The sequence below is a fragment of the Perca fluviatilis genome, chromosome 5 (genome assembly GCF_010015445.1).
Source record: "Perca fluviatilis chromosome 5, GENO_Pfluv_1.0, whole genome shotgun sequence".
Classification (NCBI taxonomy): Eukaryota; Metazoa; Chordata; class Actinopteri; order Perciformes; family Percidae; genus Perca; species Perca fluviatilis.
The window spans coordinates 43,447,038-43,461,574 of NC_053116.1; the positions used below are offsets into that span (position 1 = coordinate 43,447,038).

At 40.8% G+C, this 14,537-nt stretch overlaps 1 protein-coding gene across 2 annotated transcripts in view; it reads right to left on the reverse strand.

Moving 5' to 3' along the window:
• Window positions 1-14,537, reverse strand: part of si:dkey-150i13.2 (mitochondrial carnitine/acylcarnitine carrier protein) — a 54,014-nt gene that overhangs the window by 18,541 nt on the left and 20,936 nt on the right. The window contains exons 4-5 of one of the 2 annotated variants that reach the window (XM_039801170.1): window positions 11,725-11,827; window positions 3,301-3,418 (exon numbers count right to left, since the gene is read on the reverse strand). In XM_039801170.1, the coding sequence (XP_039657104.1) occupies window positions 3,301-3,418; window positions 11,725-11,827 (221 nt within the window). The remainder of the gene's footprint in view (window positions 1-3,300; window positions 3,419-11,724; window positions 11,828-14,537) is intronic. The other variant, XM_039801171.1, reaches the window with a different exon arrangement.

A 14,537-nucleotide genomic window follows, 5' to 3' on the forward strand; every position in this document is an offset into this window, starting at 1 on the left:
GTACGTTGTCCCTGTTTAAATAAATAAATAAAATGAAAAAAAAATAAAATAAATGAATGAACGGTTTATGAAAAACGAAGAAAGAATTGTCTCGGTACTCGTCTTCCTCTCCCTCATGCAGGTATTTTTCTTACTTTCTATGAGTTCATCTATATTGTAAATATAGGTCCTCTTTTACAGTACTGTATGTACTACCATATGGTCATAATGATTGATCCATTTGCATAACTCCAATCAGCTGTTTCTCAATAAATGCATGTATGAAATGCAGGGCATTTAATTAGGGCCCGAGCGCCGACAGCGGCGAAGGCCATATTGAAACTGAAGGAATTATTATTATTTCGGCAAATGAATTGCCTTTTTGAGGGGCTTAACATATTCAAAAACTCACCAAATTTGGCGGTCACATCAAGTCTGGTGAAAATTTACGTATTTTAAGGGTTTCGCGAATAGCCGCACAAAAATGGCTCGCTAACGCCCCCTAGAAAGTTAAAAAAATTGAGCCCCTGCAGTGCGTTTAACGTAGACTCACGAAACTTGGTACACATATGTAACATGTCAAGATGTACAAAAAACTTCATTAGAGCCATACCCTAAACACAACAGGAAGTCCGCCATTTTGATCTCAAAGTTCGAAATTAGTGCGATTTTGGCCATTTCCACATGTCGTACTTTAACGAACTCCTCCTACAGATTTCATCCGATCAACTTCAAACTCGGTCTGTGCCATCTTAAGATGTTAAAGATGAAAAGTTGTTAAAAGAAAAACTTTTCGTCATAGGGCGTGGCCGTGGCGGGGTGGCCATTTTGTGCGTTTCGCCGCCGAAACAGGAAAAGGGTGTAACTCGAGTGTACGTTGTCCGACTGGCTCGAAACTTTTCAAGATTCATGAGAGTCCAACCCTGAGGACAAATAAAGGCCGATATTTACTTAAAGTCATAGCGCCCCCTAGTGGCAACAGGAAGTAGGCCTAAAAGTCAAGGTGCTATACTTTAACGAACTCCTCCTAGAGATTTCATCCGATGGACTTCAAACTTGGTCTGTACCATCCCAACACCTTAACGATGAAAAGTTATTAAAAGAAAAACTTTTCGTCAGACGGTGTGGGCGTGGCGTGGCGGCCATTTTGAGTGTTTAGCGATGAACAAAGAAGTTGTTGTAACTTGAGTGTACGTTGTCGTATCTGCCCGAAATTTCTCACGATGGACAAGGGTCCAGGCCTGAGGACACCTACAGGCCAAAATTGACTTTTGGTCATAGCGCCCCCCGCTGGCAACATTAAATGCGCCTTATATGACAAACATCATCCGATTTGCATGAAACTCAGAATGTGTGGTCTACATGTGATACTGAGCTGCCCCCTATAATATGACCACGCCCACTTACTCAGGCCACGCCCCCTTTCATAACATTTGAACCGTTTAAGGTAGAGTCTTGTGTGAGGTGTCATTGAACTCAGCAGAGAGTTCCTTCTTCATTGGTGATGGTTTGGCCCGCTCCCTATGCTTAAGCCACGCCCCCTTTCATAACATTTGAACCATTTAAGGTAGGACCCTTGTGTGAGGTATCATTGAACTCAGTTTAGACTTCCTTCTTCATTGGTGATGGTTTGGCCCGCCCCCTATGCTTTAGCCACGCCCCTTTTCACAGCTAATGAACCGTATGACGTAGAGTCTTGTGTGAGGTATCGTTGAACTCGGCGGGGAGTTCCCTTTTCATTGTTGACGATTTGCGGCATCTGAGTGCCGCGCAAATGCACGGTCGCAAGGAGCGGCGTCCGCCGGTAACCCCGACGTGCGCAGAGTCGCGAGGGCCCGTCCATCGCTGCTCGCAGCTTTAATTAGGGCCCGAGCGCTGACAGCGGCGATGGCCCTATTGAAACTGAAGGAATTATTAGGGCCCGAGCGCTGACAGTGGCGAAGGCCCTATTTGAGGGGCTTAACATATTCAAAAACTCACCAAATTTGGCGGTCGCATCAAGTCTGGTGAAAATTTACGGATTTTAAGGGTTTCGGGAATAGGCACACAAAAATGGCTCGCTAGCGCCCCCTAGAAAGTTAAGAAAATTGAGCCCCTGCAGTGCGTTTAACGTAGACTCACGAAACTTGGTACACATATGTAACATATCGAGATGTACAAAATACTTCATTAGAGCCATACCCTAAACCCAACAGGAAGTCCGCCATTTTGATTTCAAAGTTCGAAATTAGTGCGATTTTGGCCATTTCCACATGTCGTACTTTAACGAACTCCTCCTAGAGATTTCATCCGATCAACTTCAAACTCAGTTAAAATTTATAACTAATGACCCGTTTGATGTAGGCCCTTGTGTGAGGTATCATTGAACGCAGCAGAGACTTCCTTCTTCATTGGTGATGGTTTGGCCCGCCCCCTATGTTCAAGCCACGCCCCGTTTCATACATGCTGACCCATCTAAGGTAGAGTCAACACTCCGAAACACAAGTGTGAGGTATCATTGAACTCAGCAGAGACTTCCTTTTTACTTGGTGGTGGTTTGACCCTAAGCTTTAGCAACGCCCCCTTTCACAGGTAATGAACTGTATGACGTAGAGTCTTGTGTGAGGTATTGTTGAACTCTGCAGGGAGTTCCCTTTTCATTGGTGACGATTTGCAGTGTCTGAGTGCCGCGCGAATGCACGGTCGCAAGGAGCGGCGTCCACCGGTAACGCCGACGTGCGCAGAGGCGCGAGGGCCCGTCCATCTCTGCTTGCAGCTTTAATTGTGTTTGAATTTACAATATGAAAAGCTGTTCACTTTGACTTTAGCCTATAAGTTAGGTTTAGAGCGTGGTCTTATCTGTTCTGACTTACAGAGTGAAAGTATTTGTGAATTGGTCAGTACATATCCATTGTTTAGGGTCTTGGTTTTGAGCTTGTGTGTAAAAGAAGTTCAAGCATTTTAAATTTATGTTAACTGTATGCAATTTGTGTCAAAGCAACAAGAAATGTGTTAATTGTATAGCCTACAAAGACAGATGTTGTGCTAACTGTGTTAAGAGTTTAGGAAAGTTGTTAAAAGTAAAAAAAAATTGCTTTTGTCATAGCAATCGTAAAAAAACGTAAAAGTAACTTCCCCAACACTGGTGGATACACATAGTATATCTCTGATTAGAGTAGAGTAGTATATCTCTGATTAGAGTAGTATATCTCTGATTAGAGTAGTATACCTCTGATTAGAGTAGAGTAGTATAGTAGTATATACATAGTATATAGTAGGATACCTCTGATTAGAGTAGAGTAGTGTAGCATAGTAGTATATATATAGTATATAGTAGTATACCTCTGATTAGAGTTAGCACGGTTCCCTTGTAGACGGAGCGGAGTCCTTGCTCCTTATAGAGACGGACCGCACAGTCGATCGGACCCGAATACTTTGACCGCCCGCCACTGGCCTGCACCTGGAACCCAACAACACTTCAATACTTGAATTATCTTTCATTAAAAGAGTATTTATTTTAGAGAGTGGAAGAAGCAAGAAGCTTGAGTTCCTGACTGATGTGACCCATTTAAACCTGAGATACAGGGTGCCTCTGCAGATATCTGAACAGGGTAGAGAGAGTATTTATCTTTCCGGTCTCTGGTGAAAGTACCTTTACTACTGCAGTACTGTCCTGTTTTCCTGTCACTTTATACTTCTACTCGGCTGCCGTTCAGAGGGAGATATCTTACTTTTTACTGCACAACAGTTATTAGACAGCTTCAGTTAGTTTACAGATGGAGCTTCTGTCTAAATAAAGCATACATGATGCTTTCCTCCATTCCTCCATGGAGTGTCGAAAAGCAGAACGCAGGTGGCGAAAAACTAATCTCTAGGTCCACTACAATACTTATAATGAGAGACTTTGCATTTATAATTTGGAACTGAGGAATGCTAGGCGGTCCTTCTTCTCAGACATTATTGCCAAAAACAATAATAATTCACGTGCTTTGTTTGCTACTGTCGATAGGTTAACAAATCCTCCAGTACCAGTAGAATCTGAACTTTTATCCACCAAGGCCTGCAATGATTTTGCCACTTTCTTCAAAGACAAAATTCAGAAAATTAGACAGTCAGTGCTTCCATATCGAGTACAGAGTTTGTGTTGTCACAGTGTCCAGGCAAAACAAATTCCAATATGACCCAATTCCATATGATTAACCGTAAAAACCTGGAGGACATTATACAACATCTGAAAACCTCCTCCTGTTGCCTTGATAATCTACCAATGGGCCTTTTCAAAAATGTTTCAAATTCTTTGGCTTCAGATCTTCTACAGATTGTAAACACGTGTCTTCTTTCAGGTATCTTCCCACAGGCCCTGAAAACTGCAGTCATCAAGCCACTCTTAAAAAAGAACAATCTAGACACGTCACTAAGGAGCAACGATAGGCAGATATCAAACCTTCCATTTTTAAGTAAAATCATTGAAAAAACGGTTCCTCAACAACTCAACCTTTTCTTGTCACTAAACAACAATTTTGATGCCTTCCAGTCGGGTTTTCGACCACATCACAGCATTGAGACAGCTCTTGTTAGTCTTTAAAGGGGTGATAGAATGATTATATAGGGTATTTCACACTGTTCCTTATGGTCTCCTAATGGGGTATGTAACATTGGTTGGGCTGAAAATGGCCTGGTTGATATTTTATTGGCCCTTATGCATCCCTGTGTTTTGGCCCTATTTGTAACAAGAGCTTTTCTTCCAAATATGGTATGGTCATGAATATTTAGATGAGCTGCGCGCTGATTGGTTGAGCGACTTGCCATACGCAGAGTGATAGAGAAAGACAGAGTGGCGACACTCCCATTGGACTCCGTTGTACGCTTTTTCCTGCCTACTTCCGGGGTATGCAGCCTCGCATAGTTCCAAACAATCCCTTCACGGCGTCGGACACCATTCATTTTCATTGCTGGCCGTCGAGTAACTTCTGAGGTAAGTTGATTAAATAGCTACCTCTTTCGAATTGTCAACTGTCTATATTTTATCAGAGGCCCTTTATGATGCATATACTGATCTTTATTTGTATGCACAGCGTGATTATATATTTTTTTTATCTTGGTAGCCGACCGATTGCCTGCTAGTTTGTTAGCTCGTTTGTTAGCTTGTTAACAATTAGGAAGTTCAGTAGTGAATCTCTGACACCTGTGATTTAGTTAGTTATTGATGTTGGATTACTAGGATCATTAAGGTTGATTAAGGACGGGTTTTATTTAGGTTTTATCTACTGAACCTGACGATGTTAGCTTAGTCAGCTGAGTACTGTGTCTAGAAATAAGGTTGCGTTTGTTTAATTATACCCTTGAAAGGGCTGTTGGATTTCATGTATGAATACAAGTTATTCCACACACAAAATATCAGTAAGTGACATATGACAATGACATAATTTTAAATATGAAAAAGTATTAAGACAAATTTCACAGTTGTGTGTTGTTTTTTTTACTGTTGATTTATTTAACGTTTTCCACTCTTTTTTTAAGTTCAATAATTGCAACATCTTTCCAGAAGTCAACAAGTAATCGTGTTAAATTATTGTGATTTCAATATTGACCGAAATAATTATGATCATATTTCTTAACATATTCCAGCAGCCCTACTGGTGCTGGCGACGGCTGCTGGTGGTGGCTGCTGGCTTCTGAAATAAGAGGAGACTGGAGGCTGCGGACAGTGTGCCGGGGATGGAGAGGCCAAATACATCCATGGCAACCAGTAAGGTGTTTGGCAGTGGACTAGATGTTATGACCTTATGTGAGGAAGTCTGCTGTGTTGAAATTGCCTTCTTAGTCTGACTCTTGCTGCCAAGGTACCCCTTATCACGGCTGTTTACCCTGATGCACTATGATTGAATCCTTAACCTCAGCCTGATATATGTGGAGGATATTTTTTGTTAATTAATCACGTATACTATTCCCCATATTCCTGGCTCTATTTTGTTGCTCTTATTCATACTTGTTCCCACCTTGTTTTTGTCCCACAAACCTCAGCCTGATATATGTGGAGAGGATTTGTTTTATTAAACACTCAGCATCTCAAACACTAACCCCCAAAACTTCTGGCTCCAGCTTTACATGCTGTATCCTCCTTTGCAGCGTGCAGATGTTAGGCAGTAGAATCTGCATTTGCTGAAGGGTTTTATAACCAGTGGTGCCAGCGGTGAATCTTAGTTGTATTGCTTTTTTTTAATTGTCTCCTTTCCCCACCGTATTCATTTTTTCTGTACTTGTTCTTGTGTCACTCATTGTTTAATAAAAATGTATTCATCCAAGTGTATTGAGTTTTTATTCTTTAATATATGTGATAATTGGTGTATGGCTTAGTCTTAAAATTATCATGGTTGTACATACAAACACACAGTTGTTATTCTTTAATATATGTGATACTTGGTGTATGGCTTAGTCTTAAAATGATCATGGTTGTGTGGTCAACTCGTGCCTCATCAGAAGAAGAGGGCTGGACACTAAATGCTGAATGGACCGTTGCTACTCTGCTTTCTCAATCGCTCTCTGACCACGGGTAAGTGAATCGGAATTACAAGCAACATCAAGGAAAATACAATAGTCCAGATGTGCAAAAAGAACATCTTGAATCATCTTTGATCTCAAAAGATGTAGTAAGGTTAACCCTTGTGTTGTCCTTCGGGTCCCCGGGACTTAGTTTATTTTTGGCGCGTTTTTGCATTGGCCTGGCGTTGAGCTTCGGTCCCCGCGTGACCCTGCGTACTATGTGATGTCATTTAACGTGAAATGGCGCGGGGGATGTCCCAGACATGTCAGAACAAACACGTTTGGACAGGCTAATACAAAATGTAAATAAAGTAAAGTCCGCCGCGAAAGGACAATACAGGAAAGTAGCCTAGCTAGTGCGCTATCATGCTAACACGGACGGGAAGCTTTCCCTCCAAAACTTAAAAACGTATCTATACATAGCTTTCAGTTGTCACCCCATTCCAAATGTAAAACTGACATTTACAAATATGCAATAACAATCAAACAAGTACATGGGTATGGGTTTTTATTCATATTTACCATTCAATATCGCAATCGCTGCTGTCAGTCCCATAGGGGAACATGACAGCGCTGCGTGTGTTTGGAACTATACAGGCTTACATGAACCACGTGACCACCCCGCTAGCAAGATCAACGAGTGTTGCAACTCTTATATCTCTATGGCTCTGGCCATACGCACATATTAGAGACGCGCGCTGATTGGTTGAGCGAATCCCCAATACACATACATTAGAGAAGCGACAGAATCTCATATTCCAGACACTGCAATGTTTCATTACCAAATTCACTTCTGAGACTTTTTTAAGCGAGAAATCAACTATATAAAGCTGAAATATGGGCCGTTTTACAAAATTTGATGGCTAATTGCAAATTTGGTAAGACGTGTCGGACTTTAAGAGCTCCACACAGTCTGACGAGAAAGCGGCAGCCTGCTGGGCTCCATACCCAGGGCAAAGTCACCCTTTGTGGATACTGCACTACGGGGCTCCGCGGCCAGCTGCCGGCATAACAATAATATATTTACGGTTTGAATTTCGTCACGCCACTTTGATTTTAAGGCATTTTTATGAACGCGAAGCGTCTTTGTAGGACGAGCAGCTGCTTGCTATATGTCCCATTCATTACAATGGGGAAATACCGCAGCTAGCTAGCTACACTGTCGCCATAACTAAATTATATTTACAGTTTGAATTTCGTCACGCCACTTATACAACATCATTCCCCAATGTCTTATAAAGCAAACCGTTGTGTCCGATTTGATTTTAAAGCATTTTTATGAATGCGAGGCGTCTTTGTAGGACCAGCAGCTGCTTGCTATATGTCCCATTCATTACAATGGGAAAATACCGCAGCTAGCTAGCTACACTGTCGCCATAACTAAATTATATTTACAGTTTGAATTTCGTCACGCCACTTATATAACATCATTCCCCAATGTCTTATAAAGCTAACCGTTGTGTCCGATTTGATTTTAAGGCATTTTTATGAACGTGAGGCGTCTTTGTAGGACCAGCAGCTGCTTGCAATATGTCCCATTCATTACAATGGGGAAATACCACAGCTAGCTAGCTACACTTTCGCCATAACTAAATTATATTTACATTTTGAATTTCGTCACGCCACTTATACAACATCATTCCCCAATGTCTTATAAAGCTAACTGTTGTGTCCGATTTGATTTTAAGGATTTTTTATGAACGCGAGGCGTCTTTGTAGGACCAGCAGCTGCTTGCTATATGTCCCATTCATTACAATGGGGAAATACCGCAGCTAGCCAGCTACACTGTCGCCATAATTAAATTATATTTACAGTTTGAATTTCGTCACGTCACTTATATAACATCATTCTCCAATGTCTTATAAAGCTAACCGTTGTGTCCGATTTGATTTTAAGGCATTTTTATGAACGCGATGGCGTCTTTGTAGGACCAGCAGCTGCTTGCAATATGTCCCATTCATTACAATGGGGAAATACCGCAGCTAGCTAGCTACACTTTCGCCATAACTAAATTATATTTACAGTTTGAATTTCGTCACGCCACTTATATAACATAATTCCCCAATGTCTTATAAAGCTAACTGGTGTGTCCGATTTGATTTTAAGGAATTTTTATGAACGCGAGGCGTCTTTGTAGGACCAGCAGCTGCTTGCTATATGTCCCATTCATTACAATGGGGAAATACCGCAGCTAGCTAGCTACACTGTCGCCATAATTAAATTATATTTACAGTTTGAATTTCGTCACGTCACTTATATAACATCATTCTCCAATGTCTTATAAAGCTAACCGTTGTGTCCGATTTGATTTTAAGGCATTTTTATGAACGTGAGGCGTCTTTGTAGGACCAGCAGCTGCTTGCAATATGTCCCATTCATTACAATGGGGAAATACCGCAGCTAGCTAGCTACACTTTCGCCATAACTAAATTATATTTACAGTTTGAATTTCGTCACGCCACTTACATAACATAATTCCCCAATGTCTTATAAAGCTAACCGTTGTGTCCGATTTGATTTTAAGGCATTTTTATGAACGTGAGGCGTCTTTGTAGGACGAGCAGCTGCTTGCTATATGTCCCATTCATTACAATGGGGAAATATCGCAGCTTGCTCACTTTCGCATAACTAAAGTATATTTACAGTTTGAATTTCGTCACGGCATGAATATTATAGGTTCCTCAAGGTCTTACAAAGCTTGGCTAACACTTGTCCGATTTCGGATATCAATTGAATGTATTTTTGTGAATGTCAGAGTTAGGAGGAGGCTAGCTAGCTCTCATTGATGGACTCCATCTCACCGCGGCTCTATCAATGAGACTCGCGGACAAGAGGCTTTATTTCCCTGATTGTTTGTTTAAATAACTCAACACACATACCCATTATAAGATTTACTGGAACCTGCGGGCTGCGGTAAAAGATTGCGGGCGTAACAAGCTCGCTGACACTGTGGTCAGGGCGGCGATGTAGCAACCCAGGCAGCACCAACAGCGGCACTAAACTCCGACACACAGTCGGAGAAAATTTGCAATTAGCCATCCTTTTTCGTAAAGCGGCCCATATTTGAGCTTTATATGGTTGATTTCTCGCATAAAAAAGTTTCAGAAGTGAATTTTGTAATGGAATAGCAGAGATCTGCGTGACCTAGCTAGATTCAGAAGACTACCTGATCTCAGGTCAGTTGTGTAGCCTATGTAAATATTGGGGCGTGACTGTTCTCTTAAGGTTCCGGATTTTGAGACGCTTGCGTAAGCAACTCAGCTTTGTTGGGATTCGCCCGTTTTCAGCGGCAGTTTCAAAATATGAGATTTTCATAGTAAAGGGGTGTCAGTGGGACTTTGAGCTTCTATGTATGTCCTATTTACCCACCGAACTGTCGTTATTCAACTATGACAGGGTAAAATCGGTTTTGCATTCTATCACCCCTTTAATGACATCCACTTGAACACAGATAGTGGCAAAACTTCAGTCTTAGTATTACTTGATCTCAGTGCTGCATTTGATACCGTTGACCATGACATATTACTAGACCGATTGGAAAACTGGGTTGGCATTTCTGGCTCAGTACTAAAGTGGTTTGAGTCATATTTAAAGAATAGGGACTACTTTGTGTCTATAGGGAATTATACATCTGAGCATACAAATATGACGTGCGGAGTTCCCCAAGGCTCAGTTCTGGGGCCTCTCCTGTTTAACATCTACATGCTTCCACTGGCTCAAATTATGGAAAACAATGAAATAAGTTACCATAGTTATGCGGATGACACACAAATTTACATAACCTTATCGCCAGGGGACTATAGTTCAATACAACAACTGACTAAGTGCATTGAACAAATTAACTACTGGATATGCCAGAACTTTCTTAAATTAAATAACAAAAAAACTGAGGTGGTTGTTTTTGGAGCAAAAGAGGAACAATTAAAAGTCAGCACTCAGCTTCAAACGACAATGTTAAAAACAACAGACAAAGAGAAATCTTGGTGTAGTCATGGACTCAGACCTGAATTTCAATAGCCACATTAAGACAATTACAAAATCAGCCTATTACCACCTTAAAAATATATCAAGGGTTAAAGGACTTATGTCTCAGCAGGATTTGGAAAAACTTGTCAATGCTTTTTATCTTCAGTAGACTTGACTACTGCAACGGTGTTTTTACATGTCTCCCTAAAAAATCAATCAAACAGCTGCAGCTGATTCAGAACGCTGCTACTTGAGTCCTCACTAGGACCAAGAACGTGGATCACATCACTCCAGTACTGAAGTCTCTACATTGGCTTCCAGTGCCTCAAAGAATTGATTTCAAAATACTTTTGCTGGTTTATAAATCACTAAATGGTTTAGGGCCAAAATACATTTCTGATCTGCTGCTACACGACCCACCCAGACCTCTCAGGTCGTCTGGGACAGGTCTACTTGTTGTCCCCAGAGTCAGAACTAAACAGGGGGAAGCAGCATTCAGTTTTTATGCTCCACATATCTGGAACAAACTCCCAGAAAACTGCAGATCCACAGCAACTCTCAGTTCTTTTAAATCAAAGCTGAAGACCTATCTTTTTGATGTTGCCTTTCTTTAAATAACTGTTCATTTGTTATACTGAAGTTGCATTGATGGACACTGTATGACACTCGATAACTTCTCTTTAATGTTTAATTTCTTATACTGCGCTGTAACTTTTATTTGCGTATTTTATCTCTCAGTTCTTTAAATTCTTATACTGCACTGTCAATTTTATTCTTGTCTTTTAATGTTTTAATTTATTTTTTAATTGTTTTCTAACTGCTCTTTAAGGTTTTATGTAAAGCACTTTGAATTGCCCTGTTGCTGAAATGTGCTATACAAATAAAGCTGCCTTGCCTTGCCTTCCTAATGAAACTACACAGTATGCACGTCAATAGCAACGATTCTAATTTTTGTCACTTTTCATCAACTCTTGTGAAGGTTCCAGCGTCTCAGATGTGAAGACTTGCTGCTTTTATTGATCTTATTTTTAATAAATGTTTAACAATGTTGAGGTTTCGACCAAACAAAGATTGTGAAGGTTTAACTTTGGGCTCTGGGAAACTCTGACGCCGTTCTCACGTTTTTTACAAACCAATCAATGAATCGATTAATAAAGGAAGAATAATGATCAGATGGATCTATAAATGAACACATTACCTGCAGTAAACATTTCATTAATGAATAATAATAAAATTATAAATACATTAAACGTTACCTGCAGTAAACATTTGATCCTCTCTCCCGGAGCGACGATGGCTGTGGTGAAGACTCCGGCCAGACAGCCGGAGAGGAAGATCTGAGAATTCCTGAGAAGAAAACTGAAGAATCACTTATATATATAATGGCATGCCGTTTAGGAAATTATATATATATATATATATATATATATAGTACAGGCCAAAAGTTTGGACACACCTTCTCATTCAATGTGTTTCCTTTATTTTCATGACTATTTACATTGTAGATTCTCACTGAAGGCATCAAAACTATGAATGAACACATATGGAATTATGTAGTTAACAAAAAAGTGTGAAATAACTGAAAACATGTCTTATATTCAAGTTTCTTCAAAGTAGCCACCCCTTGCTCTGATTACTGCTTTGCACACTCTTGGCATTCTCTTGATGAGCTTCAAGAGGTAGTCACCTGAAATGGTTTTCCAATAGTCTTGAAGGAGTTCCCAGAGATGATTAGCACTTGTTGGCCCTTTTGCCTTCACTCTGTGGACCAGCTCACCCCAAACCATCTCGATTGGGTTCAGGTCCGGTGACTGAGGAGGCCAGGTCATCTGGCGCAGCACTCCATCACTCTCCTTCTTGGTCAAATAGCCCTTACACAGCCTGGAGGTGTGTTTGGGGTTATTGTCCTGTTGAAAAATAAATGATGGTCCAACTAAACGCAAACCGGATGGGATGGCATGTCGCTGCAAGATGCTGTGGTAGCCATGCTGGTTCAGTATGCCTTCAATTTTGAATAAATCCCCAACAGTGTCACCAGCAAAGCACCCCCACACCATCACACCTCCTCCTCCATGCTTCACGGTGGGAACCAGGCATGAAAGCCCCCCCACACCATCACACCTCCTCCTCCATGCTTCACGGTGGGAACCAGGCATGAAAGCCCCCCCACACCATCACCTCCTCCTCCTCCTCCTCCATGCTTCACGGTGGGAACCAGGCATGTAGAATCCATCCGTTCACCTTTTCTGCGTCGCACAAAGACACTGCAGTCAGAACCAAAGATCTCAAATTTGGACTCATCAGACCAAAACACAGATTTCCACTGGTCTAATGTCCATTCCTTGTGTTTCTTGGCCCAAACAAATCTCTTCTGCTTGTTGCCTCTCCTTAGCAGTGGTTTCCTAGCAGCTACTTGACCATGAAGGCCTGATTCGCGCAGTCTCCTCTTAACAGTTGTTCTAGAGATGTGTCTGCTGCTAGAACTCTGTGTGGCATTCATCTGGTCTCTAATCTGAGCTGCTGTTAACTTGCGATTTCTGAGGCTGGTGACTTGGATGAACTTATCCTCAGCAGCAGAGGTGACTCTTGGTCTTCCTTTCCTGGTGCGGTCCTCATGTGAGCCAGTTTCGTTGTAGCGCTTGATGGTTTTTGCGACTGCACTTGGGGACACATTCAAAGTTTTTGCAATTTTCCGGACTGACTGACCTTCATTTGTTAAAGTAATGATGGCCACTCATTTCTCTTTACTTAGCTGATTGGTTCTTGCCATAATATGAATTCTAACAGTTGTCCAATAGGGCTGTCGGCTGTGTATCAACCTGACTTCTGCACAACACAACTGATGGTCCCAACCCCATTAATAAGGGAACAAATTCCACTAATTAACCCTGACAGGGCACACCTGTGAAGTTACAACCATTTCAGGTGACTGCCTCATGAAGCTCATTGAGAGAACAACAAGGGTTTGTAGCGCTATCAAAAAAGCAAAGGGTGGCTACTTTGAAGAATCTAAAATATAAGACATGTTTTCAGTTATTTCACACTTTTTTGTTAAGTACATAATTCTATATAAATCAATCAGACAGCTGCAGCTGATTCAGAAAGCTGCTGCTCGAGTCCTCACTAAAACCAGGAAAGTGGATCACATCACTCCAGTACTGAAGTCTCTACACTGGCTTCCAGTGCCTCAAAGAATTGATTTCAAAATACTTTTACTGGTTTATAAATCACTAAACGGTTTAGGGCCAAAATACATTTCTGATCTGCTACTACATTATGACCCACCCAGACATCTCAGGTGGTCTGGGACAGGTCTACTTGTTGTCCCCAGAGTCAGAACTAAACAGGGGGAAGCAGCGTTCAGTTTTTATGCTCCACATATTTGGAACAAACTCCCAGAAACCTGTAGGTCCGCTGCAACTATCTTTTTGATGTTGCTTTTCTTTAAATAATCTATTTTATTAACTTTAATTTCTTATACTGCACTGTAACTTTTATTCTTATACTGCACTATCAATTTTATTCTTGTCGTTTAATGTTTTGAATTTGTTTATTAATGTTTTTAAATTGTTTTTAATTGTTTTCTAACTGCTCTTTAATGTTTTATGTAAAGCACTTTGAATTGCCCTGTTGCTGAAATGTGCTATACAAATAAAGCTGCCTTGCCTTGCCCATATATATATATATATATATATATATATATATGTAAAGTTTGAATATATTGAATGAAAGTCTGAATATATTGAATGAAAGTCTGAATATTTTGAATGAACCTTGACTATATTGAACATTGACTATATTGAATGAATGTCTGAATATATTGAATGAATGTCTGAATATATTGAATGATTTTCTGAATATATTGAATGAAAGTTGAAATGGAATCTGACATCATTTTCTGCCACCATCTTGTGTTTTTGTTGTGATTAATCCTAACCGAAGTGTGACACTATGAGCAAATCAGCAAGAAATCTAGTGTCAGCAATTTTGAGCAATGAAGAGATTATTAACACACTGGCAAATGCATGTACGGGCCAAAACACTGGTAACGGTAACCGTATCCAGTACC